General features: G+C 41.4%; 1 protein-coding gene across 1 annotated transcript in view; it reads right to left on the reverse strand.

Moving 5' to 3' along the window:
- Positions 1–5,651: 5,651 nt before the first annotated feature.
- Positions 5,652–18,609, reverse strand: part of LOC143148830 (zinc finger and BTB domain-containing protein 8A-like) — an 85,880-nt gene continuing 72,922 nt past the window's right edge. The window contains exon 5 of the mRNA XM_076315554.1: positions 5,652–10,271. Coding sequence (XP_076171669.1) covers positions 10,021–10,271 — 251 coding nt within the window. The 3' untranslated portion in view covers positions 5,652–10,020. The remainder of the gene's footprint in view (positions 10,272–18,609) is intronic.

The raw sequence follows: 18,609 nt of genomic DNA on the forward strand, positions 1-18,609 counted from the left end.
GAACGTAAGAACACCTTTGATCTAAAGCATCCGGGAACCGGTAAATTGTAAGTTAATAAATTCCCCGGTACAATAGCGGCGATGCATCATACGCAATGCACTGGCTGTAATGCGAAACTTCTCACCCCTTAACATTGTGATAGATTTAAGAGCTTCCCGAAAACTTTTGTCTCAACTTCCTCACCCCATCTCGCGTCCACGACGATTCAAGTCGCGGTTACAAAACACGTTTCCACTGGGGCTAATATGGTTCGAGAATAGCTATTCGAATGCTACGAGTAATCTTCGAACGTTTGAGTGTTCGAATGCTACGAGTAATCTTCGAACGTTTGAGTGTTCGAATGCTACGAGTAATCTTCGAACGTTTGAGTATTCGAATGCTACGAGCAATCTTCGAACGTTTGAGTGTTCGAATGCTACGAGTAGTCTTCGAATGTTTGAGTATTCGAATGCTACGAGTAATCTTCGAAAGTTTGAATGTTCGAATGCTACGAGTAGTCTTCGAACGTTTGAGTATCGAATGCTACGAGTAGTCTTCGAATGTTTGAGTATTCGAATGTTACGAGTAATCTTCGAATGTTTGAGTATTCGAATGCTCGAGTGCACGAATACCGATGTTTTAATACTCGAGAGCTTGAAATTCGTTATTCGAATATCAGTATTTCGATAAGTGAGAATTTGAAGTTCGTTATTCGAATATTTGAATACTCCAAGTTCATTACTCAAATATTTGAGTAGTTTAATATTATTATTATTTGGATACTTGAGTGCTCGAAGTTCGTTACTAGAAAATTTTAATGTTCGAAGTTCTATACTAGAATATTTGAGTTCATTGTTCGAATATCAGAGTATTCGAAGTTGTTTATTCGAATATTTGAGCAATCGAAGTTCAATCTTAAAATAGTTCAATATTCGAAGTACATCGTTCGAAGTTCGTTATTCGAATGTACGAGTGTTCAAATATTTGAGTAGTATTTAAATATTCAAGAATTCGAATAGTATTTGAATAGTCCAGTATCGGAATATTTGAATAGTATTCGCACAGTCGAGTATTCGTATCAAATTCGCCGAAAATTCGAATTACCGAAATGTTTGAACATTTGAACACGGAGACATTCGAGAAGTAGACTCAGCCCCTAGTTCGTACCTCGTAGCTGATCTTTTGTAATACACGGGGTGCACCATAAAGGAAACGCGCAATAGAGGTAAACTCCGCGCAGAAAACTAAGGAACAAAGTTCATAAGCACGTTTGTCTTATCTACGCTTGTTTCCGAGTTGCAGACATTTTACTGTGTACCGTGTAGGTGACTCCAATCAACGTACGTAAACGTATATATGGCTCCAATTCCACGACTTTATCGTCTTGTATTCGCCAAGATTTGTGCGTATCGTTGCTCCCATTATCGTTGATTTAAATGGAATTTTCTGAAACGTTCTTCGGTTCGACGCGAAAGCAAAAATGAAACGTACCACCGATAGAAAAATCTTTAAAAACGAACGAATTAAAATTTTCCACGAATTTACAATTTTCCAAAGTATCTCCAAATTGTATAAAACGATCGATAAACTGTGACAAAAGATACGCGTAAAGTATCAGAACGGTGCGATAGCTCAGCTTGTAACGTAATTTTCGAAACGCGAATGAAACTGTAACCCAGAAACAAGAATAAGTAGGGCAAACGTTACTACGAACATTTCATCGGAAATCTCGCGTACCAATTCGTAAAGTTACGCTCACATTTCGTGGTACGTTTCGTATATTATGACATTTCTGAACGAGTGTCGACGTAATAAACAACATCGGGTGTTACCACGAGATCAGGTGGTCCGAACCACGGTTTTCTTCGACAACCGATGACTAATTGCGAGTCACGCGTTTTACGTTAATGCACGTTAACGCGAAGTGAATTCAGAAACGTACGAAATATAATTTGTTCGTTGATTTTCGAAACTCTCCCGAGTGAAATCGTGCGCGATGTTTTTCAATTATTCCTCTCCTCGTTGAACTATAACGAATAATACCACAATTCGATTCAGGAAGTGCATCACAGACTATAAACGCTTTGGACCGTTTCCAGTGAAACGAAACGAGTGAATTAACATCGGCCATTGATATTAAGAGATTCGTTTTCGTAACGAACTTGGAAGCTCGTTTCGTCCCTAGGAGAATTCTTTGGCACCCGTTACTACCCCGCGAGGAAGTTAACACGATCGTAGCAATCGCGCGAATGATGAATTTACACGAAACTGCTACACTCGAGATAAGAAAATCATTCGGTGGAGTTCCCGCGCGACGAAATAAAGAGAAAAGTCTTTGGAGAAATCCGTGGATGCGCCGCGGTGGGGCGGGGCGGGGTTGGTCGGTTTTACGTCGCTGAAACGAAAGCACTGAGAATCCTTTTTCTCGGGCATCGTCGGGCAAACAGAAAAGATGATACGTGTACTTACAAAGTGTACGACGTTCGTAATGTAAAGGAAATCGGAAGCCAATGTTTTAGATGAAAATTTTACAGGGTCTCTCTATCTGCAAAAACGCTTTCGGCCTTTGAAGATGGAATATCGATGTACGTAACATCGATAAAGAAACCGAGATCAGCGAGTGTATTTCTCGTTGGAAAAAAGTATCACAGATGTGGTGGTTCGACCGAAAATAAGAAGATAATTCGTCGAAGAAAATTATTTGACGAAATTATTCGAAGGAAATTATCCAAAGAAATTATTCGAAGAAAATTATTCGAAGGATATTATTCGAAGAAAATTATTCGAAGGAAATTATTCGAGGAAAATTATTCGAAAGAAATTATTCGAAGAAGACTATTCGAAAAAAATTATTCAAAGGAAATTATTCAAAGAAAATTATTCAAAGGAAATTATTCGAAAAAAATTATTCAAAGGAAATCATTCGAAGAAAATTATTCGAAGAAAATTATTCGAAGAAAATTATTCGAAGAAAATTATTCGAAGAAAATTATTCGAAGAAAATTATTCGAAGAAAATTATTCGAAGAAAATTATTCGAAGAAAATTATTCGAAGAAAATTATTCGAAGAAAAGTATTCGAAGGAAATTATTCGAAGAAAATTATTCGAAGGAAATTATTCAAAGGACATTATCCACGTACACGTGATAAATAAAATAAATTTGAAGTTTCTAGCACCGCGTAACGAACAAAAAATCGCGACACCGTCGAAAGACAACGTGTGTAATTCGTCGCGGTAAAGATCTGCACCTAGGCGAACAAAACAAATATTTGTAGAATTAAGTTCTATTAGCGTGTGTGAGGGTAAATTGGATTAGAGGCTACGACAAAGGTTACGTAACAAAATGACGAATAACAACGTAACTCGATGGAAAACGAAGATAGAAAAATCCCTTGCCGCGGTGAAGAGATAAACGAGTATCCCGAGGATAAAAGAAACGCTCGCACCTTTGATCCAAGGCGCGAGCCTGTTAAAAACAAATACGAAGGGCGCCGAAGGAAGGATAATCCTATTCGTTCGAGGAGACAGGACAACCGCTCGTCGTGGCGCAGAGAGAAAAATTACTTTGCGCGCGGGTGTCTCTTTTCTTTTCTTTTTTTTTTCTTTCTTTTTTAAGAATTATGCAGAATAATGTCTTCGATATTTTCCATCGGGCTTTCGGGCTAACCACAACCCCCGGTTGCTCGTGGAAACGCGATTAAGTACTCACGTTGCAACAAAGCTCGATTATTCCATTCCGTGGTGTATAATAAAATTGTACGCATTGAAGATAATTCTATAACGAAGAGAAAGGGAAATACTTCGGTTAAATTACTTTCGATTATTGTTCGGTTGTTTTCTCAAAGGGTTGAGAAAACGTTTAACGAACAGCGAAAGTCTATTCGTACTTGTTACGATTCTTTTCGATTTTTAATTATAGCATTATTTGTTGTCGAGCGTGGATAATTCTTACCGATTCGATTCATCGTTCGATCGAACCCATAAAGAGTATAGAATCGCTTTTCCACGAGTGAAGAGCGTTGTGGATTCTTTCAATGTTCATACACCTAATGAGCAACATTCGCGAAATATCCTTTCTCGACTTTGCGAAAACTTTCTACAATCGAGACTAAAAATACCGGATAAAAGAATCAAACTACTCCTCGAAGTTTCGATCCTTAACGACATCTCGAATACCATCGGAGAAACGAGGAAATTCTTTCGGCAATTTCTTTACGATTCCTCGTGAAAACTTCAAGTACAAATCGGTAAAAAGATCAATTTTACCGCCATTAGACCACAAAATTGTTAAAAAAGACTCTATTTCGATGTCGCGTAAATATTAACCCATTGCGCTCGAAAAGCGACCGAGACTCGTCGACCGATGTGATTTTTCTAATTTTTCCAAGTTTTCTAATTCTCGAGGAAAAACTCCTTCGTAACTCGAGATAAATAAAGTACCTCGCGTTCGAAATATCTCGATGAGACAACATCCGAGTTTATTCCACGATTTATTATCACATTCGATGCGAAAGATTTCTTTAAGATTTCTTTCGTGGTAAAATGTTTCGAGCGCAAAGTGTCAACGATTAAATACACAAAATGTACGCCCGTAAAAATCATTTCTCGAGATAAAGGGTGGTGGAAATTTCCCTAACTTTCCAATTAATTTTTCACCTCTGTAACGTTCCTCGTAGAAAATTCACAGAGAATTTCCTTCAAAAGACTTCGTCCACGCTCGCCGATTTGGCGGATACCCTAGAAAAGGCGAAACTTCGGGGGTAATTTCAGCACCCCTTGAACGCAAACTGCGGCCGAAAAGAGATACGTACTCTCGAGGAAAGGGTGGTTCAAGGACCCGCGCGTTTCACCCCACGATTCTCATCCGTTTCAAGTGCTGTATATTCACGCGTTTGTAAATTTCGCGATACCCCCTTTAAACGCTGCAACGTTGCTCCGCACCGACTTTCGCCAGTTTACGCGGAAGAACAAACGGAAACTCGTGCCCCCCCTTCCCAGTACCGGTTACCCCACCTCCGTAACGAAACAGCCGCGCTCGACGAGGACAATATTTGCTTCTCGACACCTTATCGGTACGGGTGTATCGATTGAGAAGCAGTCGATACAGCCAGGAAGTCAAACAGTCTTGCACAAAGTTCTGATTCCTGCCGCACCAGGCCACTGACACGTGGATGTGTACATATACATATATATCTATGTGTATATATATATCTATATATATAAATCCATATTTATATTTATGCGTATAGGTAATGCGTGTTATCATATGCATGTATGTTACGTGTTTTTTTTTTTTTCCTTTTTCTTTTAATATTCTAGTTCCATTTTGGTCGTGTGCATACGTCCGACGACGATTCGCGCGACGGTTCGAGACGATCGGTCTCGTTGTCGTCGCCGGGACGACACCACGGGGTTCTTCTATGTACAGGGGCTCATTTTCAGCCAGGATCTGAACGATCTCGATCCTCTCGAACCCGGTGACCTCGTCGGACAGGGAACTCTTTGAGTCGAGCGCGAATCGTGGAGTTCGAGGACGTTCGGGGTCTCTGCGGTGAAACCGATCGCGAACTTCGGTTTCAGAGTGTTTGAACGCGTTGATGGTCGCGTAGATCGGGTTGGAAACGTGGGATGTATGGTTGAGAACGTTGTGTGGATTTTTCGGCGACGTGGAGCGAAATTTGGAGAGGTTTGGAGAGGTTTGGAGAGCTTTGAAGAGGTAATTTTAGTACGTTCTTACGTTTGAGTGTATTTTCGAGGCGTTTAGATAAAACGTGTCCCAAATGAAACTATTGTTTTCGAGTTATACAATGATAAATGGTTTAAAAGTGTTTGAATGCGTTGATCGTCATGTTGATCAAATTGAAAACGTGGGATGTATGTTTGAGAACGTTGTACGGATTTTTCGGCGACGTGGAGCGAAATTTGGAGAGGTTTGGGAAGGTTTGGAGAGGTAACTTTAGTACGTTCTTACGTTCGAGTGTACTTTCGAGGCGTTTAGGTAAAACGTGTCCCGAATGAAACTATTATTTTTCATTTATACAATGACAAATATAGAAGCATTCGATTCACAATAGAACTTCGCATCTTCGAACGTTCTGTTACTCGTCGTGAGTAAAATATTGAAAGAAATTTTGTTTTCTAGTCGAACGAATAAAATTTAACGTAAAAAATTCCCTTAGCTTTTCACCAATTAGCGAGAATAACGAATCTTTGGCGCGAAGATCGAAAGCAGTAATGGCGTCCGTACCGCAGAGACGCTCATCCGTCCTCGAACGTCGCAAACGTCGTCAACAACGTTCCGTTCCAGCGCCGCGGTAACAGTTTCCGCTCCCACATCGTCATCACACGCAACGCGTAAATTAACCTTAATTTATCGGCCCTACGGTATCACATAAGTTCCACGCTGACTTGACTCGAGCCTCGCTCGACCCGCTACGAGACAACTTAGGAACCACACGCTCGACGATTCTTATACTGACAAGAGGTTTGTTAGGTACTTTACGAGCCTCGACAATGATTATTACCGTTTAGTAGACGAAGAGTATTGGTCCAAAGAGAAATGTAATTACACGTATCCGGGAGAGGAGATATCCGCGTCTCCGTCGAGCATCCACCCCGTTGACATAACCGTCGTCCTTCGCGAGAAAAAAAAAACGGTACAAAGGTGTTTCGATGCTCGTCGCGGAGACACGATGGCCCGGTATTCGTTATGTTTTTTTTTTTTTTCTTCTTCTTTTCCCCCGTTTAAAGACACCTCCCGCGCGTCCTCCCCGTTATATGTACAATTCTGTTTATTCAATTATTTTTTTTTCTTCTTCTTTAGCTATGGACATCCGCACACGTACGAAATACTGTCGACAATTAACACCCACGTAGAGCATCGTCGCTCTCTCGTTTACTCGTTATATATATATATAATTTTTTTTTTTTTCTGTTTCCTTTCTTTCTATCTTTCTCTCCCCCTGATCGATCGTAGAACCGAGTTTAGTGGCCCAACGAAACGAATCAACATTAAGATACACGTTGACAGCGATATACCGACCGCGATTATAATTCGTAGTACCCTTTTGAGTTTTCGGTGTTCGATGATCACAGCGCGCGTTTCAGCCTTCCATTGCGTAAGAATTAGACCGTTAGTCAGAGGGGCTCGCTGGACCGTTTCCTCCCGGTTTCTTCGTTTTCGTATCGCGCGCGAATTCCAGATGGTCGCGCGTACAGCGAAGATGATCCTCCATTTTTTTGTCAAGCGGGCGCCGTGGACGCGACCAATTCGTTTCACGAGCACTTCGTCGCGTTGTAACTCGTTAATAATTTGCGGGGGAAGGTGGGCTGGGTAATGGTTAAGAATGCGTCCACGGACCCCCGATGTGTCCCCCGGAAGCGGAAGAGACGTCGATCGGGGGACGCGGAGCGAGTCCACGCGTACCCGCTCCGCGAGACGCGTCCAAACGAGCCGATCTACGATACTTCGATACTATTTACACGAACTCCTTGGCGGAGTGTTCGGTGTCCAACCGATTTTGTACGATCGTTTACACGCGAATGAGGTACAATCGATACTCAGCCGAGAAAACGGAAGTTACACCGCACCGTGCCCGAGGAGACCGTACGAAAACGTTTCACCGCCGATCGATTGTCCTCGCAATTGTTTATCCGAAACCGTGCCAGAGTATCACGTAGCTCCGGCACTGGTGCGTCCCAAAAACTCTTCATGCGACGTCTTCGTCTCGTTTCTCTGCTTCTCCGCCACGGTGTTGTCCTCGTTATTCGTCCACCGCGACCGTGGCGCACAACTGAACGAAAGATTTCCGCCCGAATACCTAAAAGAGGCCGTTTCGTTGCGTCTTTTTGCCCCGCGAACCGTATCTTTTGTTTGGTTTTCTTTTTTTTTTTTGTTCTCTCTTTTCTCGGCGATTGGTTGCCGATCTGTCCCAACCCGAACCGATGCGCGCGAATCGTTTCTCCGCGAAACAGAGGGTCGAAGATTCTGGAGGATACCAGACAGTGGGTTAGAACGTCTCGAATACGGAGAACCGAGATTTTTTTTAAGAGAACTCGTCTAGCGTTTGTTTAAGATTTTCGAGAGAGAGACAGAGAGTCGATGAAAGTTTCTCGAGTGCTTTATTAAGATTTTTCTGTTTTTTCTTTTTTTAGAGCCACTGAGAATTTGTCGAACACTTCTTCAAGATTTTTTTTTTTTTTTTTTTGAGAGTCGATGAAAGTTTGTCGAACAGTTCTTCAAGATTTTTTTTTACAAGAGTCGATGAGAGTTGCCGAGTACTTTTCTAAGGTTCTTTTTTTCTGAGAGTTATTAAGGATTCGTCGAGCATTTTTTTAAGATTGATTTTTTAAGAGTCGATGAGAATTTATTGAGTGCTTTTTCTCAGATTTTTTTGAGAGTGAGAATGAGGTGAGAATTTATCGAATATTGATTCTAAATTTTCTTTTTTTTGGGAGAGAGTCGATGAGAAATTTGTCGACAACTTTTTAAGAGTTTTCTTGAGAGCCTTGAAACAGAGGTGAGGTTACTCGAGTAATTGACGAATAGGTTGTAATTGTAAAATGCAAAATAATGGGTACATTTAACGAAGAAATACACGAGTTACAAAATGAAGGCTCGAGTTTTGATCGATTACGGATAGGCAACGTTTCATTCGAGTAATGAACGACGAATGAAACGTGTAGCGATTTATTCGACCGAACGGATTCAATTGTTATTTGTTCATTTTCGAGTATTTTGTTCTGTAATTAAATTCTTAAATTATAATTTTGTCCGTCTCTTCTGGTAACCCATTTGCAACGAATAGTGGGTACGTTACAGCTTTAGTGGCCATCTACACGAACGACGTACTTTCGTTTTTATACTCGGCGATATTGACCCAAATATTGAGCCGTAAATGCATAATATTTTTTTTTAAATTTTCAGTTAAGATTCAGAACGATTATTTTACTTTATAGCGAGCAAATATGGACTGGGTAATTAAGTAAAATTTGCGAGTACGTGTAGAAATGCAAGAGTCACCGGTACCTAATAATGTGTACATAAATGAAAAATAAATATGTTACAATTGCGCAACCGTATGCATTTAAAGGTCAACGAAGGATACTAGAAGTTCTTATTAAAATGATGAAATTTTGATTTTCATAGAAATAAACCTTTTCTAGAAACATATATTTAGTAGAGCCTCCCATATCCAAATACTTCGATGCACTTACAGAATAAAACCTTCGCAAGGATACAGGATCCTTAAATATTTAAACAAATCAATTCTCTTTGTTCTTATTTAAATAAAGAAAATTTAATAAGAAACGAAGTTCAAGTAAAAGCGACTGTTCTACTATTAGGGCACTTTATATATATCTCTATTAGTTCAGATAGGAGAGACTTTATTTTACTTTCCCAAGTAAAAACAACAGTTTTCTACCTTCTCAAAAAATTCCACTGTTCCAAGATCCCTCACCCTGACTCTCAATTTTCAAAATTCCCCAAACAAAGCTCATCGACTATAGTGTCCTATCATCTCGATCCTTACTGTCTCTCAAGAAAATACAGAAAAGTAATCGAAACATGGTTAATAAAAAAAAAAAACAATTTTCAGTATTCCCAAGAAATTCCACAGTTCCCAGATCCCTCACCCCGACTCTCGATCTCCAAAATTCCCCAAACAAAGCTCATCGTCTACACGATCGATGTCCCATCATCTCGATCCTCGTCGTCTCTCGAGGCGATCTCTGACTCTCGAATTTCCCCTTCTGGACGCTGAAACGGGTATCCTCCGTGAACCGTGATTTTCCCCGCCCTATGAAGTCAGAAAAAAAAAGCAAAAAAAAAAAGAAAAAAACACCCTCGAGAACGCGGAGAACGTTCGCGTAAATGTTTCTCCGCGAATGGTGATCAACGCGCGGACGGTCGGTGGCGAGCTTCGATGCTCGGTCAGGGCAGTCCGAATCCGAAGAAAGGCGCGATGTGCCTGTCATCGAAGAGACGGGGCGGCGGAAGTGGCGGTGGCCGCTTCCTTCGCGGGGCAATCAGCGTCCTCTACAAGGAGCCTTTGGCGAACACTATCTCCCTGTGCTTGGTGCGTATGTGCGAGCGCAGGGTGTCGATCCTGCTGTAGGTGGCCGGGCAATAGGGGCACAGGGACCTTTGGGCGGTGTGTATGTGGAAGTGGTGCCAACGATTGGTCACCTGTTTGCCGCAGGCCCGGCATCTCCACAGCGCCGGCGAGCCAAGCGACACGGCGAACATCTCGTGATAAGACAGACCGACCGGCACGCTGGGCATCGTACCTGCAAACCCAACACGCCTTCATGCGGATATCGTCTGTCTCTCCTCTCACCTCGCACGCTCTCAGTATTATATATTCCCCTCTTTCGCCGCTGTTTGAATTTTTTTTGTTTTTTTTTTATCTGGGTTGTGTGTAAATACGTGGTGGTATATAATTTGCTCTGTGTGCGTGTGGATATCTGTTTCACTGAGAGTGAGACCGGTGCAGTTATCGATGCAACGGATATGTACGCCTCGCCAGTGTTCCCAATGAGGAAGACTGATGAGATCGTGTGTGCCTCTCTGCAGCGATCCTCTATAAGTTCGGTTAAGCCAATCGTGGGGGAGTTATCGGGATCGCACTTCGGGACTTTCTGAGCCTGGATTCGTCTTGAAATTTATATCAGGGGTAACTGTGTCTTTTGTTTTTTGTTTTTTTTTTTTGGAAATTTTGACCACGAATCGAGGCAGAGCGAAGCTTCGAGATCGCGCTTCCGACGCGGGCGGCTTAAGCGATATATGTGGTGTGTGTGGAAGAAAAAAAAAAGGAAAAAAAAATAAAAATAAAAAACGAGCAGGTGTGCGTGGAAGCAACAAATAAAGAGGCTCTCAGACTTCATTCAGGCGCACGAGCGTCATCCCTCTCACACCTCTCACAATAACAGGTAAACCTCACAAAACCGTTCCAGGATACTCACGTTTCGTGGAGGACGCAGCCGGCGAGAAAAATACTCGAACGTTTGCCGATATTATCAAGGGATTACTTGCGAACGAACCTCACCCCCGTTGCCTCTAATCCTTGTAGCGAGAACGTGGCGAAGTTATGATTGCGTTAGACGACGATCGATAGCGAAAGACGCTTACGTATCGGCCCGGGTGAAGGTACCTAGTTCGATCGCGTTGATTATAACTTCGGATCGTTGAGATACTCAAGGATACCGGTACCGTTGCTTTTTTTTCTCTCTCTCACTGTTCGTTCGATTCTTCCAGGTGGTGGGCCATTTCCAACCTCACGGTTAAATATACATTCTCTAAAAGTAGCTCCTCGAGTGTCTCCCGAAAAAGATTCTCAAAAGTGGATACTCGTGTTCCCACTTTGGATTTCTTATTCACGATATCGAGTTTCGACCGGACACCACTGATAATTCTACTTGTCAGACCGGTTGACCGATCGGAGTGTTGCGTTTAGGGAAGCTGGGACTTGTCGATTGCCTGGACTAGGTGAAAGGTGTCGATCGGTTGGCCTGGTCTCTATCGTCGATTTTCTCTTTTCTCGTGGTAGCTGCACCAGCCTGGTGATATCAATTAACGAGATTTTCGTCCTAAGGTAACCCAGGTATGCTCGAATCCTGACCCAATAGAGAGAGACAGACTCCTTGTCTCGCTGCAGTGTGTAAATTGACCGGTGCTAAATATACGACCAAGGATGACCGTGTTCGATCGGTCAACATACGGTAGGCAATTGGGACATCAATATCAGGGACAAGGAACCTGTTGATCGATCGAGCAAAGAGACGATTAGATGACTTGGACGGTTTAACTCTGCTCGAGCGTCCATGTCACTGCAGAGTCATTTTCTTTCCTCCTAATATTGGTATTTACTCTCCGTAACTTGGATAGAGACGTTCGTATCCTGATCCAGTAAATCGTCAGATTCCTTATCTCTGGACAGTGTGTGTACACAGGACGAGATCTTTATGTGCGACCAAGGGTGGCTGATATCCGTCAGATTGGCCGAGCGAATGGTAACCAATTGAAATACTAATATTTGAGGAATTTGTTGAATGCTCGGACAACTGGACCAAAGAAGCGATCGACCGATTTGGAAGATCTCTTCTCTTGTATTGATCTCTGTGACGCGATCTGGTTCAAAATGTAACTTCGAATCCTCGTCCGATAGAACTCGACAAATTCCTCGTCTCTGGGCGATACATCAGGATGATCGGAAAGTTCGTTTCACGTATTACGGTGTCCATCAGTCCTGTAACGCTTTATTGCTTCCAACGTGGATCGATGGCTTCACAGACACTGGACGAGATGATTTCTGTACACGGAGACGTCTCTGTCATCTATCAGACAATTTGGAAGCAATACCAAAGGTTCGAAGCCAACGTGGTGTCTTCCATCGTGACCATGCTTCGTTCGATTACCAACTGCTACTTTCGTTGAAAAATTTTCTTCGTCGTAAAGATTTCAGTTCCCCGACAACACTCGAAAGTCACCTGGATCTTCGTAAGGAAGCTTCTTTCCGTAGCAAAGACTTCCTGCAGCTACTCGAAAGATGGAGAACAAAACGGTGCACACAGAGTAGCTAGACAAACAAGCTGTATCCTACTTGTAAAGAACAGGGGAAGGTAGCATAGACAGATTAGGAAAAAAAAACAAATATACTTATTGTATTGGTAGAACAGATACAAGGTACAACGATATACCTAACTGTACCACTGTACAATACAATAAGAACACCCGTTACTTCTCTCACTCCATTCATACTGTCTCCTATTCCTTACACATAGGATTAAGCTAATATTTCCGGTGAACATTCGATAAAGATGACACTTTGGATCAGCTATTGCGTTCTTAGAGATGATGTAAAAAATTTGAAACAAACTGATAAAAGATGATTCCATTGTTTTGACCAGTTGCGCGACGAACGAGACCCAATTCAAATCTTGTCTCGTCCACGGTGTCTAGGTGTGTATCCGTGTTCCAAGTTCCACCAAACCCTGGCTGATCTCGCAGCAGAGAAAGTGGATCGTGCAAAAACACAAGTTTGCTCCGAGTAAACCGCGAGCGTCTTTTAACGAGGACTTTGGGCCGGGGTATACACACGGTGGTATCACGCCGCTGAATATTTCACTCCGGTGTGGGTTACCCAGAGCAAACGCTCGCTGCTTCTGATAATCCATACCGAGAGAACACAACTATACCGTCACGGTTATGCCGGCTGGTTATCGACATCGTGTACAGAGAAGTTTACACACCATCTATCGAGCAGTGCGCCGCGAGTAATCCTGTTTGAGTCTGATCACTGAGAGCGAGGCTTGCCTAGCGACGTGATACACGCCGAGTAAGATTACTTTTCCACTCGGAAGATTACCTCCTTCGAAGGTTTATAACTTCCAACTTACAATGTTCCGCAACGAGACTCGATTATACTATTTTTCCGAGTACAACTCGTTCTCTACGAGCGAAACGATTCGCGAGTCAACTCGTTGTTCCGAGGAATTGAACAACGACTACGAAACGGAGCTTTCGAGTCGTCGATCTGTGATTTTTTTTTTTACCTCGGGTGTTTCCGAGGGTACCGATGGTGTCGGTTTATGCAGAGTGATTTGTAAATGAATTTACGTATTTACACGAGGTGACACGTAGGAATGAATTAGAAGCGCGACACTGTGGAGGATTGGGGAAAAATTGAAATCGAACGATGGAGAATGGTTATCAAGGATATTAAAATGGAATATAAAGAAATAGTATACAAAGAGAAATTAAAATAGAAATGGATTAAAGTAGGTTAAAAGTGTCATATTGTAGACGATTGAAGAAAATGTTGTCCTCGTCCTTTATTTTTATTTTGGGGTCGTTTGGAATTTATCGTGCGTTCAACGGAGGTTAACAATGTACAGTAGGAAGTTGAGAAGTTGACCTCTGAAGAAATATGAGAATCGTGTAGCATTTCAGGCCTTCGAAGGCCTACGATTAATTGTAAATAAAAGTTGCTGGTGTCTAGACTCCCCCTCAATTCAGGAGTCATCGTTCCAACTTCCAACTGTACACGATCTTTGAGAAAGGACACAACATTGATTCGAGTCTCTTGAAGAATATTTGACATTTTCTTCGATTCTTCCTAACTTGAAAAATAAAGAACACAGGACATACGTTCACAAGACGTTTTTTACTAATTTTAGCGTGTCACCTCCTAAAACACACGCATTTATAAATCACTCTGTAGAGTTTCGAGATCATCCGAGATTTTGAAACTCCTAAGAACTCCATTGGTGTCGGTCTCTATGATCTGTAAAGACGTAAGTGTATCGAGATAAACATTGTACGTGTTTCGTCGATGTTAAAAATGATAAAAATACACGACACCGTCGAGTTACCCAAGAGGGTTCCCGATCTCCAACAAAATCCCATCGGTACGTGGTTTGCATTACAATTGGTAGAAATCTTTGTCTAAATTTTCATTCACTCTTTGAAAGAAAAGTTGCAAACACGCGCGACGAATGCAACGGTACGTGTTTCAAAGAGACTTTCGAGGTCTTCGACGAAGTCTCATTGGTACCAACGCAGAGGTTCGTGAACGTTTGCATTACAATACGTGGAGATTTTACGCAAAATGTTCACTCGGTCGTCGAACGAGTAGCTGAAAAACGAGCGACGTACACGACACCGATGAGTTTACGTCTTGCGCGCTGGAAATTGAAATCTTAGACGAGATGGTATTAGTATGTAAATAACGTGTGTTGAGATATACCGTGCACGGATCCGTTCTCCGATTATTCCTGTTCGTGGTACACCCACTCGGAGTTTCTAACTTTGGAAACGAAAGTCTGTACTCGTTTCGTGTTTTACGATGGAGATTATTTATTACGTAACCATGTTTCCAAATATTTACACGCGCGTGTGTACAAAATTTACAGTAAAGTCTCTATGTCTCTCTCGGAGAGACGATTAAATCTAATATTGCATATGTATATCTATATATATATATATATATATAAAACTCTTGAAGTAATCCTTTAGTAAACCCTAGTTTTTCTTCTTCTTTTTTCTTTTCATCCTTTCTTTAGGCTCGAAGGTACACGTAATAGAAAAGTACGGTTGAACTACTCTTTGAAACTTTGGCGCTCGACGCGTCTCGCGTTGTGTTCGATTACTTTGGACCATCTAGCTCGTAAATTGTCGACAGAATCATCGCCGGGGATTTCTTCGAGATCTTGGCGAGGATTAAAATATTCCGAACGGTCGCTCGACGATGCGCGCGAAACGCTCGTTACGCTATTAACATTTACATCGAACGGTACAAGTTCAGATATTCTCGCGATTTCAGATTTCAAACGACAGACACTACTTTTAAACGACCGTAATGGAAACGTCGCTAATGGACGAAAATTTATGAGCAGAATTGGAGAGAATATGACATCACGAGTTGGGAAATATTAAAGCGGAGCCTTGCAGAACCGGCGAGTGATATAAGGTCACGGTGTATCGCAAATTTAGTTAAAAGTATGGCCGAATTGTCCACGGAATATTGTCAGAATTCAAAGTAACGGGACGTACCTATTAACTATAATAACAGTGGTTAACCGTGAACCTTTGAATACTTTACACGGTGAATTTTTCATGAAATTAATACCAATTGGAAATTTACCCAGCCAATTCCGTTAACAATGTTTCCATTATGGTTATTCAATGAGGTATTTTACAAATTTATTTGTCTTGAGTTCTACAGGGTGATTCGTCGCGGATGAACTCGGCGCGTGAAAATAACGCGAACGAAATTGTCTAAATAAAAAATCATTTGCTCGCGATCCAATTAAAAAAAAAAAAAAAACTCGATTATCGCGCGTAAAGTTCTTTAACTTTAAAAAAATATTTCACTTCTTTTTGTCGATCACCCTGCAATTTTTTATACGGTATCGTCGAACAATGTAATCTTTTCGTGGATAAATCAAAGCTCAATCGCTAAATGTTCGTTACAGTTATTTGCAGTATCGATCGTTCGAGAATCAACCATCGAACGATACAAACGTAGGTAATTTACCGCGAGACGAGCTTTTGCGATAAAATAACGGGTATACGTGCTTACAACGTACACCGAAACCATCCATTGAGTTCCTTCGGCTCACCGATTTTCCATTTCGCGCGTTTTCTTGAATACAAAATCGTTTGATCGCAGGTCGGACCAACCGCAATGTATTTACATTGGTTCCTCCCCCTTATTCGCTGTTTACCGTTTAAATACAGAATGGAGGCGTTTCAATCCAGGCTATTACGAAGGTACATACCTGTGCTTAAGAGTGTAAATTTAGATCGTGATACGATTAAAATATTTTCGTGAATATATTTTGTGTCCATACATCAACGAGACTAGTAAGAAACAAATTTGTAACAAGTTCTCTTTCGATTCCAGATCTTTTTAGAATTAACAAAATAATATATTTGACAAAACAGTGAGTTACTTTGGGCAAAGAATATTTGCAATAAAGGGAAATATCGTTGCAAAAACACAACGTCTACAATTTACAAAATTCTAATCCAACTTTTACCAAAGTCTATCGACGTTGAGACGAACGAATTGTTTTTGGTAATTGCTTGAAAACATTCGTATTTTATCTACAAATGTCTTACGTACGAATCGAGACATTTTTGTTGAATTTTTTTACCAAGTAAACCGTTGCAAAATATATAGATTGTTATATTCGTGTTTCCTTAGCTGCACAAAGCGGCTAAATATAAATTGAAAAAGGGACAGAACTTTCACTACCCTGTATATTCCAACGAGTATCAATTTTGTAAAAAATTATGCTCTCGAAAGAAGCTTCAATCCTCTTTTTAAAGGAACGGGGAGATACGATGACAATTGTGCGAAAAATTAACCAGCATTGATCCGAGTTAGACGTACGCGATGTCAATTTTGAGGCCGAGAAGATGTTAAGCTCTAATACGCATAATTGGAGTTCATGAAAGAGGAGAGGCCAATCTGTGTATGTTCGTTGCTCAGAAATAGTCATTAACCCTTTGACTGCGAACGACTTCTACGTAAAACGCACGCGTAACGCGTATATACACTGTGGACGAAAATTTATGGCACGAACGAGATAACATAGAATAAGAAAATTGCATCGGATGCTTCGAGAAAAGTGCATCTGAAGATCCAGTGCACGTGCACCCAGTCGATCAGTATTACTGATATCGTTACTACGATTGTTTTTACAACGTCGAGCACTGTTTACTATCGGGAGACGTTCGCTACAACGTACATCGATTTTTTACATTTACAATATTTTCCAAGAAATGATGATATTGAATGTTTTGTGCGTTGGGACGAACTCGTTCGTGTATTGTACAATGACCTTAAAGTATGTTTCTCTTTTGTTATTTACTGTCAAAGTGTTCTACTCTTATCGATCATTTCTTATCGAGATAATCTTGTTAATAAAGAATTCTTGTAAACACAATGTTACGTAACACTCGAAACATTTCTTTCATTTTTATTTCATTTTGTACGATCTTGAACAGAGATGCAACAAGCATGCACCAGGTTCGTTTAAAGAATTCAAGGTCACCTTCGTCTCTCGACAAATATCCTAAATATAAACAATCGATGCACGCCGTCGTGTTCGTTACGAAAGACAGCAAAACTTTTTCCTTCTGAATTTTTTCCCAACATTTTTCATTTCGCGAGAAAACTAGCCCGAAGACACTAAACGCTCATGGGCGTTTAACGCAGGCGATCGAGGGCCAATAGACGTGGTTAACGATCGAAAGGTTAATAAATAACCATCGTTACAGGAAACCATAGCAGTCGTGGTGTACGGTGAGGATAGATACGTGAAACGAAACCGTTGAACTTTATCCCGATGTAATAGATTCGATCAAAATTGTGGCACAGAGGGTACGGAAATTATTGCTGGTATAACTACCTACAAAAGACTCTACGGGGACAGAAATTACGACTCGGTCATTACCGCAATCAAAGAGATAATAACGTCCCCGGAGAATGGGAATGAAGTTTATGCCTTTTATACGGAGCGTAAAGTACGCGAGTTTTCGAACAACGCACCAAAGGCCAGCTCGATCTTTACCAGACGATCCAACGATGTCGTGTCCACGGGATCTTTAAGGCGATAAACGTGAGACACGGTGGACCTAAAAGAGCAGAGGATAGTCGAGAACTTGACATCCTTTCGTACGAGCCTATTTTGGTTTCAAATACGAACGATGACGCGCGATCGTTCGTTTTTGGATTTCGAACGATCACGAGTGTGTCAATAGATAGCTCAGAAACGAATCCTACGAAAGAATCGACTGTGACGGTCGATAGAGAATGCAAAACTACGAAACGAATGCAAGTTCTTCTGTTGCAGCTTGTTGGACAATGGATCCAATTTTTTTGAACGTTTGCAAGACAATTTGTAGCCGGTTTAAAAATAAACAACGCGCGCCAGTGCGACGATAAATTCTCAAACTGGTACCAGAACTCGTTTTCTAACGGTTTTGAAATAAACTTTTTCCACGTACGTTGCAAGTTACACGCACGTGCCTTGGACGTACAGCTTTGTTCGATTGTATACGGAACGATACCGGTGGCAGATTTTTGTAACTCGAAGTTTATGCATTGTCGCGGTGTCG

This window comes from Ptiloglossa arizonensis, chromosome 7, assembly GCF_051014685.1.
Source record: "Ptiloglossa arizonensis isolate GNS036 chromosome 7, iyPtiAriz1_principal, whole genome shotgun sequence".
Classification (NCBI taxonomy): domain Eukaryota; kingdom Metazoa; phylum Arthropoda; class Insecta; order Hymenoptera; family Colletidae; genus Ptiloglossa; species Ptiloglossa arizonensis.